The sequence below is a fragment of the Fukomys damarensis genome, unplaced genomic scaffold, assembly GCF_012274545.1.
Source record: "Fukomys damarensis isolate Sample0158 unplaced genomic scaffold, DMR_v1.0_HiC HiC_scaffold_18, whole genome shotgun sequence".
NCBI classification, from domain to species: Eukaryota; Metazoa; Chordata; class Mammalia; order Rodentia; family Bathyergidae; genus Fukomys; species Fukomys damarensis.
Genome location: NW_022900930.1, coordinates 30,333,103 through 30,347,724, shown reverse-complemented (window position 1 = coordinate 30,347,724; position 14,622 = coordinate 30,333,103). Strand labels below are relative to the sequence as shown.

Sequence of the window (14,622 nt, the reverse complement as noted above, 5' to 3'; positions counted from 1 at the left end):
AACCAGGAAATAAGCAAGTTTGGTAAACTATGAAAGTGGAAGAACAGCTGATACTGTTTGGTAGCACTGATCTACTAGGATATCACATAAACATCACGTTAAAATAAAGAAATGGATATGCGTGTGTGCAAAATATCATATAGTGGCATTTTGCCATAAATATTAATTGAACTTCTACTATATTAGAACACAGAACTGTGGTTTTCTGCATTGAGGAGGCATGTGCTAGTATAAACCACACACAATAAAGTTGTAAATTGATAAATTCTATGAAAATATTTCAAATATGTTGTATAAGGTATCAGAAGTGAGAAAGATTGATTCTGGGGGTATAGGAACTCAGTGGTAAGAGTATGGGTTCAATCCCCAGCACACACACACAGGGAGAGAGGGAGAGAGGGAGAGAGAGAGAGAGAGAGAGAGAGAGAGAGAGAGAGAGAGAGAGAGAGAGAGAGAGAGAGAGAGAGAGAGAGAGAGAGAGAGAGAGAGAGAAAGAAGAGAGAAGCATCTGGAGCAAAGTCTAAAACAAACAAAAAGTTATACAAACCACATACAAACATTTGGATTACTCTAACAGAGATAATCAAGTTGGAAAAAGATTAGTCCAATTCTAGTTTGCTTTTGTACAAGGTTGTAGGTAGCAAGAAAAGTAACACATTTTTAAGCTACAAAGGACATACCTCTGTGTAAAAATAAGCAAATATCATTGATCCTTGAAGTTAAGCTAAGAAGTGATCCATGTCAGCGAGACTAAAGTAAAGACTCAGGCTGACTAAATTTCAATGGGGAAAGGGGTCAAAATAAAAGTTCTCTGTTGGAAGAATAGGAAGAAAATTTTATTTGCAAGTGTTGTAGGTACTTTCCTGTTTGGAACAGGTGCTTATTCCTTCACACAGCCCACATTAAAAAAATATGCCCTCTTACCTAGATGAAATCATTCATATTCTGTATCTTTGTGATGAATGCCTTACTATTTTCATGTTTTTCTATATTAACTCTGGTCATTGCACACTGTTTCTGACAGTGATCTCTCAGAGAAAAGACATAGTAGGTTCCTATTATGGATGCACTTAAAATAGGATCTTTCTGTTCTAGAGACTTTTATAATAACATATGTAATGATTGCTGATAAATCTACTAAAGTTATCAGTAGCAATGTTAAAGAGAGAAAGCTATTGCATTTTTACTAGGGTAGCAAGATTTTAAAAATTCTTAGCATTTATTATGGTTTTAGTAAGTAACATAGGTTTATAAAAATATTCTTAAAGTTTTCCACAGTTCTCACCTGCTGTATATTCATTAAATTTTTGTTTTATTAGTAAACAGATGATGTAATTAAATATGGTTCTTAGTCAGAATTTACAGCTAAAATTTTTTGAGTATCATTTTCTTACCACCCCAAAATCTGAAGTTATTCAATGAATTTAGGAAAAGAATGGACAAAATAAAGCTAAGAAGAAAACAGTAGATACTGGTGTATAAAACAGAAAAGTAAAAATAAGTATAAAAGGCTTAAACTTACAAATACAAAATATAAATGTTCTCTGATGCGATTTTTAAAAAGAGCTCTCACAATACAGCATCAGCAAGAGACAGACTTAATATGAACAGAGATGGACCCAAAGAACAGACAGGGAGAGGGTGAGATACAGAGCCACTGAAATTCCCTGAGGATTTCAAGTCAGTCAGGCCAGGAAGGACACAGGGCCTGCATTCCACCGTGGGAGGCCAGGTTTGGTGAGTGTGTATTTCAGAGGTGGCTGGATCTGATGGCCATGAGACTGAGTACAGAAGTTGGCTTGAGTCCTCACACCACCACTTACATCCAGGTGAGACCAGTGATCTGATTGTTTCTTGTGTTTTTCCAGTGTGGAGAGGGGTGAGATTTGGCTTAGACAGCAGCCATAGCCTGGAGTTTACAGGGAACCTCTTGAACCTGGGGTGAGGGTGTCACATCACAAAGGCACAGGCTGTAAAGCAGGGCAGAGAGGATTCTTAACTTGCTGGATTCCAGACTTCGGGTCCTTTAAAGAAACCACTCATTTGGAAATACATAGGAAAAACTTTGACCCATTTGTTTCTCCTTTACTGGTTGTTTTTTTGTGGTGTTTGGAGATCTATCTCACATTTTCTTTTTTCCCTATACTGCTTTTGTTTTTGTTTGCTTATTTTTTGGTCCTCTTTTTTTCCTCTCTCTTTTCTCATTCCCCGTTTTCTTTTTTTAAAAATATATTTTATCCCATTTCTGGAAAACTGGGTATTGGGCCAAATAAATTGTAATCTCCCCTTCCAAATAAACAGAGGTGGCTGGATCCTGGAAGAAAGGCAAAAGCCAAAAGCTAGCCAGAGTATATCTTAAAAGTAGACACTAACTAAACAGGTCTCCATATTAGCAGCAACATATCTACTATAACCAGCCCACAAGCCTCTGGACAGAAAACAAGACAAAAAACAAACAAAAAATTGAAACGAGCAGACAAGCCAACAAAATATCTTCAACAACTCTGAACTCCCTCAAAGTTGATACATGCAGCACTGAAGGGGAGAAAACCAAAAGCCATACCCCCGGGTTATTTGAAATGCTATCAGGTATAATATAAACACAGATGAATAAGGCATTGACAAGCTCACTGGAGGTATAAGTGAACAGATTTTGGGCCAAATAAACAAAATGAGTAGTGAGTATGCAGAAGACACTAATTAAAAGCTAGCAGAACTAAAGAAACAATGCAAAACGTGAATGACCAGCATAAAAAAGAACTAGAGTCCATAAAAAGCCTCCTAGTAGAAATTCAGGCAGTTAAAAATTCAATCAAAACTATGGGCAGCAGAAGTGTTCAGTGTGAGGGCAGAGCAGCAGAACTAGAGGATGAAGCTGTTATCAGATGCCTATTGAAGAGAGATACTTTAAAAACAATAAGGAACAAGAAATATGGATTCAAAAGAGTAATCGAAAATGAATTGGAATTCGAGAAAAATTAGACGGCATCAAAAAGGACCTTAAAAAATCTGTAAGAAGTTGTAGCAGAAAACTTTCCAATTTGGAAAAATAATTTAACATGAAGATAATAAGTAAGGCATACAGAGCCCAAATAGCCAAGGTCAGAAAAGCACCTCTGTGTGACACATTGTCAAAATATCAGACATCCAACACAAGGACAGAATCTTTAAAGCTTTTAGAGAAAGGGAACAAATCGCTTAAAAAAGAAAAACCTTTATGGGCCGGCTATTTAGCTCAGTGGTTCTACCGTTTGCCTTGTAAGCCCAAGGATCAGAGTTTGATCCCAGGTACCAAAACAAACAAACCCAACCATAACAACACAAAAGAAAGATAAACCTTTAGAATCACAACAAACTCAACACAAATCTCAAACTAGAAAAAAAAAACAACTTTTTTTTTCCAACAGACTGATTTAACCTGCAAAATTATCTTTCAAAATTGATGGAGAAATAGGATATTTTCAGCATAAAGACCACCTAAAGGAATTCATGACCATCAAGCCAGCACTTCAAAATACACTGAAGGAGATCCTAGAAAGCTGCCATACCATAAGGCCCAATGAAGCACCAGGTAGAGCAAAGAGTTAAGTAGACGAGTAAAAAAAAGGAAATCAGCAGGAGGAAAATAATATATGACATGAATAAATCAATACTTATCAGTTATTATCATTTATAATTGTCAAAGCAAATGATCTCAGTTTGCCAATAAAAAATACAGGTTGTCAGACCATTAAGAGATCAAGAAACAAAGTTCAATGGTATGCTGCATAATCCAAAACCAAAATCATACACTAAAAATAGTGTTTTCTTTTCAGGCAAAGTGGATTTTTAAACCAAGACTGAACAGAAGAGGCAAAGTAGAACTCTACATATAGTTAAGGGAACTATTCAGTAGAAAGAATAAAAATTATAAACATATCATCAAAGAGAGGCACACTCAACTTCATAAAATAAATGATAATAGACATAAAAAATCAGATAAACATCAACAAAATTTTACTTAGGAAACTCATTACCACTATCACAAATCGAAAAATCAACTAGAGAAAAAATCAACAAGGAAATATCAGAGTTGAACTGAACCTTCAGACAAATAGATTTAAAAGGTATACATAGTGTGTTCCACCCAACAACAGAATATACATTCTTCTTGGCATCCATGAAACATTTCCCAAAATAGACTACATAATATCCAACAAAGTGCAAAATAGTCAAAATTTGTACAAAATAAATTAAGGAAGAAATAAGAAAATTCCTAGAGTTAAATGATAATTCCAGTAAAACATACCAGAAGGATGAGACAAAAAGTAGTGTTAAGAGGGAAGTTCAAATGTGTGAATGTCCACAGCAGAAAAACAGCCCAAATAACTAACTAACCTAGAGATGTACCTCAAGGTGACAGAAAAACAAAAACAATCCAAATCCAGAACTTGTGCGAGAAAAGAAATTATACAAATTAGAGAAGAAATCAATGACATGAATACCAAAAAACAATACAAAACATTAATAAATTGAAGAGCTAGTTCTTGGAAAGAATTAAGAAAATAAACTTTTAGCCAAACTTAAAAAAAAAAAAAGGAAAGAAAAGACCCAAATTAATGAGAAAGGTGAAATCACAATGGACACTGCTAAAATCCAGAAGATTATTAGGGACTACTTCACAAACCTTTATGCCAATAAATTGGAGAAATTAGAAGAATGGATAAATTCCTATATACCAAAACTAAACTATGAAGACTTAAAAATGCTGTATAATTCAATAGCAAGCAATGACACTGAATCAGTGATAAAAAAACCTACCAACTAAGAAAAGCCTGGAACCTGCCTGAATTATTAACTGTTGAATTCTCTAAGACCCACAGGAAGTAGCTCTCTGCAAACTTTTTAATGAAATCAAAAGGAAATTACTACTCCCAAAATGTTCCTAAAAGCCAGCATTACTCCAATTCCCAAACCAGACAAAGACCCAATTAAAAAAAAAAATGAACTGCAGGCCATCTTTCTAATAAATACTGGTGCAAAAATCCTCAACAAGATGCTAGCAAGCAAAATGCAGCAAATCATCAAAAAGGTCATACACCATGAGTAAGTTGGCTTCATTCTAGGGAATCAAGAATGGTTCAACAAATTTAAATTAATAAACGTAGCACATCACACAAACAGAAGCAGTGACAGCAATCATATTATCATCTCATTAGAGGCACAAAAAGCCTTTGACAAATTCCAACATCTTTTCATGATAAAAACTTTGAAGCTTATACATGTAGGACTGTACCTCAGTCTGATGAAAGTCATTTGACCAACCTACTGCCATATATTAATTGGGGAGAAAATGAAAGTCTCCTCCTAAAGACATAAACTAAACAAGGATACCCATTGTCACCACTCCAGCACAGTCCTCTAAACACTAGTCAGAACGATCAGGCAAGAGAAAGAAATAGAAAGAATAGTGCAGGAAGAAGTTGGTGTATTTTTATTTGCAGAAGACACTATCCTCTGAATATAAGACCCCAAAAATCCCACCAAATGACCCCTAGAATTAATAACCAAATTCAGCAATGCAGTAGAATACAAAATCAACACACAAAAATCAATAGTGTTCCTGTAAACTATTAACTCACTGAGAAAAAAATTGTGAAAATGATACCATTCTTAATAGCATCAAGAGAAATTAAATACTTAGGAATTAACCTACCCAGTGAAGTAAAAGACCTCTACAATGAAAATTGTATTACTCTGAAAAAGGAGATTGAAAAGAACATCAGAAAGTGTTCCTGGATGGACAGAATCAATATAGTCAAAATGAGTGTACTTCCAAGACTGATCTATAGATTGAATGCCATCACAATGAAAATACCAACAGCATTTCTCTCCGATCTAAATAAAGCAATCATAAAATTCATATGGAGTCAAAAAAGACCCAGAATAGCAAAAGAAATCCTGAGTAGTAAAAATAAAGCAGGCGATATCATAATCCTTGATTTAAAGTCATAGTATAAAACTACAGTGATAAAAACAGCATGGTACTGGCACAAAAAACAACATGTGGATCAATGGAACAGCAAAAACAACCTCAAGTACATTCAGCTATTTGGCTTTGACAAAAGGGCCCAAAACATACACTTTTAAACAAATAATTCCGGGAATTTGGACATCCACATTCGGAAGATTGAGTCTAGATCCATATCTCTCCCCATCTCCTCAGCTAAATTCAAAATGGATCAAGGATCTAAATGTTAAAACAGAAACACTTGATCTTTTGGGAGACAAAATAGCTAAAACTCTCAAAGATATAGGTAGGCAAGGACTTTCTGAACAGACCCCAGTTGCACAAGACATAGTCTGAGAATTCTCAAATAGGATCTTATAAAATTAAAAACCTTCAGAGCAAAGGAATCCACCAACAGAGTCAAGGGACATTATACATAACGGGCAAAATTTTGCCAGTTATTCTTTGGACAGATGATTCACATCTAGAATATATAAAGAATTCAAGAAATTAGACCTCCCAAAATAAAAGGTCTAATAAAAAAAATGGGCTACTGAAATGAATGGACCCTTCTCAGAAGTTCAAATTTAGTGCACTAAACACATGAGAAAATGTTCAGCTTTGCTGGCTATCAGAGAAATGTTCTAAGATAATATCTTACTCCTGAAAGAATATAATGAAGAAATAAAGCCATAGCATATCTGGTGAGGCTTCAGGGAGAAAGGAACCCTTCTATACTATAGGAGGAAATGTAAACTAGTGAAACCACAATGGAAATCAGTATGGAGATTCCACAAAAAGCTAAAATTAGAAATTTCATTTGACCCAGCTATTCGCCTTCTAGCAAGAATCATCATAGTACAGTGATACATAAATATCCATGTTTATGGCAGCAGAGTTCATAATAGCCTATATATCCATCAACAGATGAATGAATAAACGGTGTTCATTTACAGTGAAGTACTACTCTGTCATAAAAAAGAATAAACTTGAGGCACTTATAGGTTAATAGATGTCATAATATTAAATGAAATGAACCAGACACTCAAGCTTAAATATTACATGGTCACTGTTAGGTGAGAAACCTAAAATTAAAGATAGATAATAGGAAGTAGGAAGATCTTTTTCAAATGGGAATGTGGACCAGAGATGGAAGGAGGGAGAGGTAGGGGAGAGAAAGAGGATGAAAAAATAAAGAATTGAAAGAGCAAAATGGAAATAGAGCCTTTGCAAATTGGAGGGGCACCAACAGATGGAAGAAGCAGGGATGAGTGGGAGGAGTGGGGGACAAGAAAAGAAATCAGAGGTGTTTTGTACACGTTCCTATCCCCGTAATACATGTAATCATTATGCAACGCAAACAGATACTGATGAAAATAAACAAAAAATAGAAGTTACATTTTTACTTTTAACTATATTTCTGCCATGTTCTAGCATTTATTAAGATTTATTCTTCAGACAAATAAGGAAAGTTAGGGTTTGTATAGCTCATTCTGTAAACGGTTAGATAGTTCATATTTTAGCTCTTGCCATCCATGCAGCCTCTGTTACATCATTCAACTCTGCCATTCATCACAGCATAAAAGTAGCCATTGGCAATACAAGACCAGTGACTGTGGCTGTGTTCCAGTACCACTTTCATGACACTGAAATCTGAATTTTAAATATTCATATATTTTATTATTTTTCAGCCATCTAAAAAGGTAACCATTTTTATATTGCAGGTCACAGGTGGCCCTTGTGACCTGTAGTTAGGAGTATGCTGATCCCTGAGTTACAACAAACTACGTTTTTTTTTCTTATTTCCTCTTAAAATCTTGACAGGCCCATTTTAATAATTCTAAGTCTCAAATGTCTTCTTAAATGTAAAAGGAAATGCCTTTTCTTCTTTCCTTCTCTAATTTCCATTTTCTATATTGTGGCTCGTTGTTTCATTTGTAAAAAATTACAAGCTTCGTTTATTCTTTTATAAACATCATGTTATCAGATGATTTAGGGAATAAATATGAATAAAATAGCTTACCAAATTAATCTGCAGTGTTTTTTCCCAGTTTTTCTCATTATTCACCCCAGCATTATTGACCAAGATGTCCAATCTTCCAAAGTAGTCCACAACTTTTCTAAAAGTATCTAATTTAAAAAAGTCACCATAGATACATTTTAATGTCCATATAAGCATTTAAATCCAACCTTATGCCATGTAATGGATTTTTATCTTCCTTTACAGTGAAAAGCACACACATGACCTGGAACTTAAAATCCTTGCTTCTCAACATGTGATTTGTGGAGCTGCAGGCTCAATCAGCATTACTGAGGAAGTTGTGAAAAAAATATAGAATTTTGTGAACACCACATACCTACTGAGTCAGTATCTTAATTTATCATACCCTTAGATTATCTGTATTGCAGATCTATAAGCAGTAACTTTAATGCAGTAAATTTTAAAAAATCGAGCATCCTAAGGTGAGAGCTGTCAACTTGAGCAGTCAGTATCTTTTCAGCTCAGCTAGCTAGGAAGTTATTGGACTACAGCATAGACTGTGACAGACATCTTTTATTAACAAGCCGTATCATGCTTTAAAAGTATCATGTTAACATAAGTTTTCTTATGTGTTCAAATCCATTATGACTATTTGAGGAAGATTTTATAGTCTACTCATAAAAATCTACTTTTCATTCAGTTGATTTAATGAAACTTTATGTTTGCTATTTTATTTTCTCTCCTTATCACTATTTATTACTACTTTACATTATAAGTTTGTATTAAAACTCTGTTCAAACAGGGTAAAGTCTGGATTCTGAGGCCTCAGTGTCACTAATTCCATTTAATTCTTGAAAATCCTTTTTATCCAGTCCAAACTAGGCCTTTCCACCTTAACAGTGAGAAATTCATTATTTTTCAAAGCAGCCTTTTATGTAGTTCTATTGATTGAGACTGTTTCTGATGGTCTTGTATTATTCAGCCTGGTTCTATTACTTCAGAGTATAGATAACAATTGCAGTTATTATTCCAAAGCATAGAAATGCGTTCTCAGATATCCAAGCTGGCATATTTGCTCCTTTAAAAAAGTAGATCAACATAAACTTATTTTGAGTGAAACAAATTCATACAATTATTAATGACCACCATACATATTTGGAAAAGCACTTATTGACCAGTTTGCAAACGGATAATCTGCTGTGCAAGTTAGTGGCTGAAAACTTTGTCAAGGATTTCTAATATGTATCCCTTTACACTCACTATAGTGGGAAAGAAAACAATAACAAAAAATAAAACCTGTTTACTTTTTCATGGAATTTTAAAACTGTTTCTGAACATCTCAAATTGGTTCCAGAAAAGGTCAGACGTAGAATACTAAGTTCTCTTTTTTTCTGCCTTTCTATCTTAAATCGGTTCCACTCTTTATAACTCTTCAGAAACTGTCCCGCTTTGTGGGAAATTAAATTGTTAAATATGTATGTCTAATTTTTCTGTAATTTTCTTTCTTCATTCTGGTCTCCTGCCTTTACCGATGTGAGAGAGACATCATTTTTCTTTCCTGACATCCCACTGACCTTAAATGTCTTCTAATTTACCTCCTGTGGCATTCTCTATAACTTATCTAAACTCTGTGCTGCAATTTGTTAATTTGTAAAATTAGTCAGGTCTAGGTCACCTCCAAACACCTACTCAAGCTGAAGTATTTTATAAATTCAGTGTGTCTATCAACAGTTTTAAGAGTTGTAATCAACATAAGTCCTGAAATGGAAAGAATTGGTGTCACACTTTTCGTTGATGCAGATAACTGCAAATGTCCAGACATTGTGGGGATTTCTCATGAGAAGCATGCCCTCCCCAGGTCACTCTTGGTTTCTTCCTTGAGTAACGTGTTTACAGACAAGGCATTAATTTTAAACAATGCAAAGCAAAGTAACTGAGCTTAAATATCATGTGCGAAATTACATAAATTGAGACACAAATCATTTTCCGATTATCTATACAGTTCCTTATTCCATCAGCATGAGTGCTGGGATTAAACACTACTCTCTTCTCAAACCAAAGTATCGTGTGCAACCAACAAAGTTATCCTCTGGCAATTCTACTAGCACTGTGTTTATAGAACTGTTCTTCTGATGCATGTCATCTGTGTTACAGGTCTTTACAGCATTTGTGGATTATAATTACATAACTTCCTTTAAAACAATTTCCATGAAGTACAATCTCTTCTAACATAACCATCCACTTTCATTCTTACAGAATATACTAAAAGTTTTAAAATAAATTCATACTGCAGTGTCCCATAATGAGGAGTACTAGAGCAAAATTTATGAAATTCATCTGACTCCTGGACTAAAAATGTGCCTAACAATTCACTCAATCTCTTTGAATAAAACTTTATGAAATGCAAACAATTTATTTTTTCTATTTTCCCTAGGAAAATACTTTTTATGCAAATCTATCAGGCCCTGTCTGTATATGAACAGAGCTGTTTTCTGTCCACACCAATGGTGTCCCTTATATTTCACAAGTAGATGATCTATTTTAAGTGAGTACACAGAAACAGGAAAGCATTGAGGAAAGGCTGATAGAGACTTTTCTTCTGCTATTCTAACCAAGTGCTGTTATTATTATTTTAAAATACCGTTTCATAGGGGAAAGTCAGGGAAAACACATGGCTAAAAGCCTCTAGGATCTCTGTGACCAAGATCCTTGAATTTATAATCTATTATGTTCTAAAGACGAACACTGCCACATTTGATTGTCGTTGAACTCTGTCTCCTAGTTTTCCAAGAGAAGTTGTTTGCCAATTTTAACTTCCAAGGTCGGTCAGCAATTGCCATTATTTAATAATTACGTTACAGCAGTGTCTCTGAGTACACAAAGGAGTTTTGATTACACTTCTTGCTGACAAATGACTAAAATAAAAGGATTTCTCAGGCAACCCTGTCTCTCCTTACTTTTTATGACCACTAGTTGTCAATAGGAAGAGCAACAGTCCAAGCCATCCTCTGGAGCATGAAAGGTTCTCCAGGAGGTAGTCAGCCTGGCGCTGTGCCGGGCCGGCTCTCTCGCCCAGGCTGCCTTCAGGTTGTTGCTTGTTCAGGGTGTGTTTCAAGTTGATGGATTGATTCCCCTGTCTTACCTCGCAATTGTTCCTGGTCGGCCACATCACACTGGATGAACAGGGTCTTCTGAGGTTCAAACTGCTCATCGAGGGCAGCTTTACAGTTTACACCTGCTTCAAGATTCCAATCCACCAGCGCTACCTGAAATGGCAGGAGAGTAATACAGGTTCTGAGCAGCTCATGAAACAGAGGCGCAAAAAAAGAAACCAGACGCTCCGCTGCCAGACCTGAAGTTTGGCGAAGTTTAGGTTCAATGGCAGTCGCTTTCAAAGTCAGCCCCAGAGGCTGGGAGCAGAGCTTTCGGAAGTGACAAGGCGGGCAGGCTGAGCGTTCCTCTATCTCCCGGGACCCCTGGGCGGCGGTGCGTGGGGAGGGGGAGGTAAGTTACAGCGGCCAGGCTCCGTGCTTACCTTGGCGCCCTTATGCAGCAGCTCCTCTGCAAAGGCTCTGCCTATGCCCTGCGCAGCACCGGTCACCAACGCCACTTTGCCGTTCACATGCATGGTGTGGCCACAGATCGCCCTGGCAGGCAGTGTGCAAGCTCCGCGTCTCTACGCCGCCGTAGCTGCTTTTATGGCCCCCTGCGCGCCAGCGTGCTGCTTGGCCAGGCGCTCTCCTGCCTGTGGGCGGGGATGAAACTGTCAAGACGGCGTCCGGAACCCAGGGCTGCGACACCTGCCCTCCGGGAGTACAGGGTTTTGAGATCTTTGCCTTCTAGACTTGCCTCAGGCAGCCAATGCCGAGTGAGACCTTCCTCCTCAGCCTCTGGCTGTGTGACTGGTGGTGAACTGAGCGATGAAAAGTTATTTCCTAAAAAAAAAAAAAAATGTTTCCTTTAGTGCCTTAAAAGATCAGCCGGGTAGAAGAGCAGCGCAGAGAGCCTTGGGAGCTTGGATACCACCCGCCTCCTTTCCAGAGCAAGCAAACAAACCAGCAAAGTAGCGAAGTTGCTCTTTTGTCTCAGTTTTTGTAAGAACCACCAACTCATGATCCCTGAAGCAGAGTTGAAGAGGGCAAAAGTAACCAGGAACCTTGTGTTTTACTTACTTGTGTTTTTGATACGTTGTACTGATACTGGAAATGGTAAATAAACTTGTTCTCTGGCCTGAGATCTCTTCATCCTACTCCAAGCTGGAACTTCTAGAATCTTGTTGCACACGCGTCTCCGATCAGAGTTGATTTCTGTGTCATCCTGATTGTGCCCTGCAAGAATTTTCAACATCTACTTGCACAGGACTTCCAGAGTTCCTGGAAACCTGGCCAGTTGTTGATTCAATGGAATGTTTACTCACTGAATCACACTTGCTTGGAGGCTCAGCTTAGAGTGGGACGAAGGATCCCTGCCCTCCAGGAACTCCTAGCTGGTGAGATGCATTAATTCAACCACTGTTAGACACCAACTGGTCTCTTTACCCCATGTTAATATTGCCAGGTTTCGATTTTGTCAGTTTGGTAGGCATGTATTTTGACAAAGAGATCTATAATTTTTTCTAGTAGAGCTCTTGGGGGAGTAGTTCTGTAAAACACTAACACTAATGAATCCTTTGTAAAGTTTCTTTGCTTGCAAAAGGACATCCTCGGTCTTCTGACAACTTCATCAGGGAAAAGGTATTGGAAAGACTGTAAAATACAATGCATGTTGTTGATAAGCCATGAGAGCAAAAGTCTTCAAAGATGCTTTGAAATTGAGTCTTGAAAAAACGTTGGAAATTTAGACAGGAAGATACTTATATTTTATTATAATAATTGGGATTGTAATGTGAAGAGTAAGTGAGGGATCATATTGAGAGAACAGCATAGGACAAAAAGAAAAGAAAAGAAAAATACAAACTAGTGATGGCATGCGTGAAACATAGAAGAAACGGAACAGTTCCTCCATCTGAAAGATCTGGTAAAAGAGACATAAAAGGAACCACTGGGCTGGGAGAATAAGTTTCCTAGCACTTATAGGGAGAAAAGTTTTGAGGAATAAAAGAAAAGGTTAATAATGCAAAATACTTGGATGAACACAAAGGAAAGGATGGCAACATATTTTGAATTTTCCAGGACAGTAACATGAGTACATTTAGAAGATTCAGAAACCAAAATGCTGAAATTTAAGGAGAAAATAACTGGTTAGAAGACAGATATTGCTATGGATTCAAGACCAACATTACATGAAAAGAAATGGACTGGACAATTGATTGGAAGGTGAAAGAGCAAAAGAGCTTATCTTTTAAGAAAGGACAGAACTCAGATTAAAAGATCAGGAGTCCTAGAAAGTGAAAACTGAAAAAGTAGGAAGTGGTTTTGGGGGTGGGTGGATGAGGTATAATGATTCAAACAGCAAGGGTTTCTAACTGTCTGCACTGCTGACCAGCTGTGTGTCCTAGGACAAGTTGCTTCAACTCTCTGGGCCTCAGTTTCTTATTCATTTATTTATTTGTTCATTTATTTTCTGGTATCAGGGATTGAACTCAGGACCTCGCACTTGAGAGGCAGGCATGGTGCCACTGAGCTAAATTCCCAGCCTGGCCTCAAATTCTTTTGTAGTAGAATAGCAATTAACTAATGAATGTAAAGCACTATTATAGTGCTTGGCACAGTGTAACAATACAGTAAGTTTTAGTCACCAATAATTGCTTCTTGATTATTAATAAATCATACATGTTAGAAAGAGGAAAAATAGGCAATAATTCTTGGACCACTTAGGAAGAACTGGGACCCAGGGCAAATTTAATAACCCTTTATCCCTTTCTTTCTCAGTTTCTACTACCAACAGCCTTTGTTCAGACCCTTCTACTTTCTCCTAATAGTTGTTAGACTCTGGAGTTATTTCTTTGCCCCAAAACTTCTTAAATTCATTTCATTTTCCACACTCATCCTAAGTAAAGTTCTAAAACATAGATCTGATCATGTTTAGGCTCTTGTTGTTAAAATCCCTAAAATCTCTAAGTTCCAGGTCACTGCAAATAAGGTGTTTTGTGCCTTTCTTATTTGTGTTCTTTCTAGGAAGTACTCAGTTACAACCTGCCTCACCCTTTGCCATCCATAATTTCTCACTCGGGTATCATTCTCCTCCCACATTCCTCACTCGTTTTCCTCCTCAGCTGTCATATCTCTCAGTAGAAACACCAGTCACACTACTGTAATTAGCTTACCATCATTGTGTGCCTTAATTGAGGGCTGTGCTTTTTCTTCACTTCTTCCAGAATAAGTGGATGCGTGTGTTCAATGGATGTTGGATGAGGTACACATGAATATGATCTATGTTCGATCCATAGTGCAAAATTTAAGGAGATAGTGAGATTTCTCATATGCTATGATTATGTTTTTATATAACAGTAAGATGAGGAAAATATATTGATATGATTTCAAACTTTTATTATGTTTTATGTTGAAGGTACACTTTAAAACATGTCTGAGGCTGTACCTCCAGTGATAGAATGCTTATCCAGGATGTATGAGGCTTTTAAATTCCCAGCACTGCCACAAACAAAAATAAAAAACTTAAATCAAACAAAATTATCTATAAGACATTTAATATA

The 14,622-nt window shown here is 36.7% G+C and overlaps 1 protein-coding gene across 1 annotated transcript in view; it reads right to left on the bottom strand.

Annotated features, from left to right (window-relative positions):
• Hpgd (15-hydroxyprostaglandin dehydrogenase) overlaps window positions 1-12,315 on the bottom strand; it is a 35,540-nt gene extending 23,225 nt beyond the window's left edge. The window contains exons 1-4 of the mRNA XM_010629818.2: window positions 12,143-12,315; window positions 11,506-11,905; window positions 11,113-11,236; window positions 8,013-8,119 (exon numbers count right to left, since the gene is read on the bottom strand). Of these exons, the coding sequence (XP_010628120.1) occupies window positions 8,013-8,119; window positions 11,113-11,236; window positions 11,506-11,598 (324 nt within the window). The 5' untranslated portion in view covers window positions 11,599-11,905; window positions 12,143-12,315. The remainder of the gene's footprint in view (window positions 1-8,012; window positions 8,120-11,112; window positions 11,237-11,505; window positions 11,906-12,142) is intronic.
• Window positions 12,316-14,622: the final 2,307 nt, after the last annotated feature.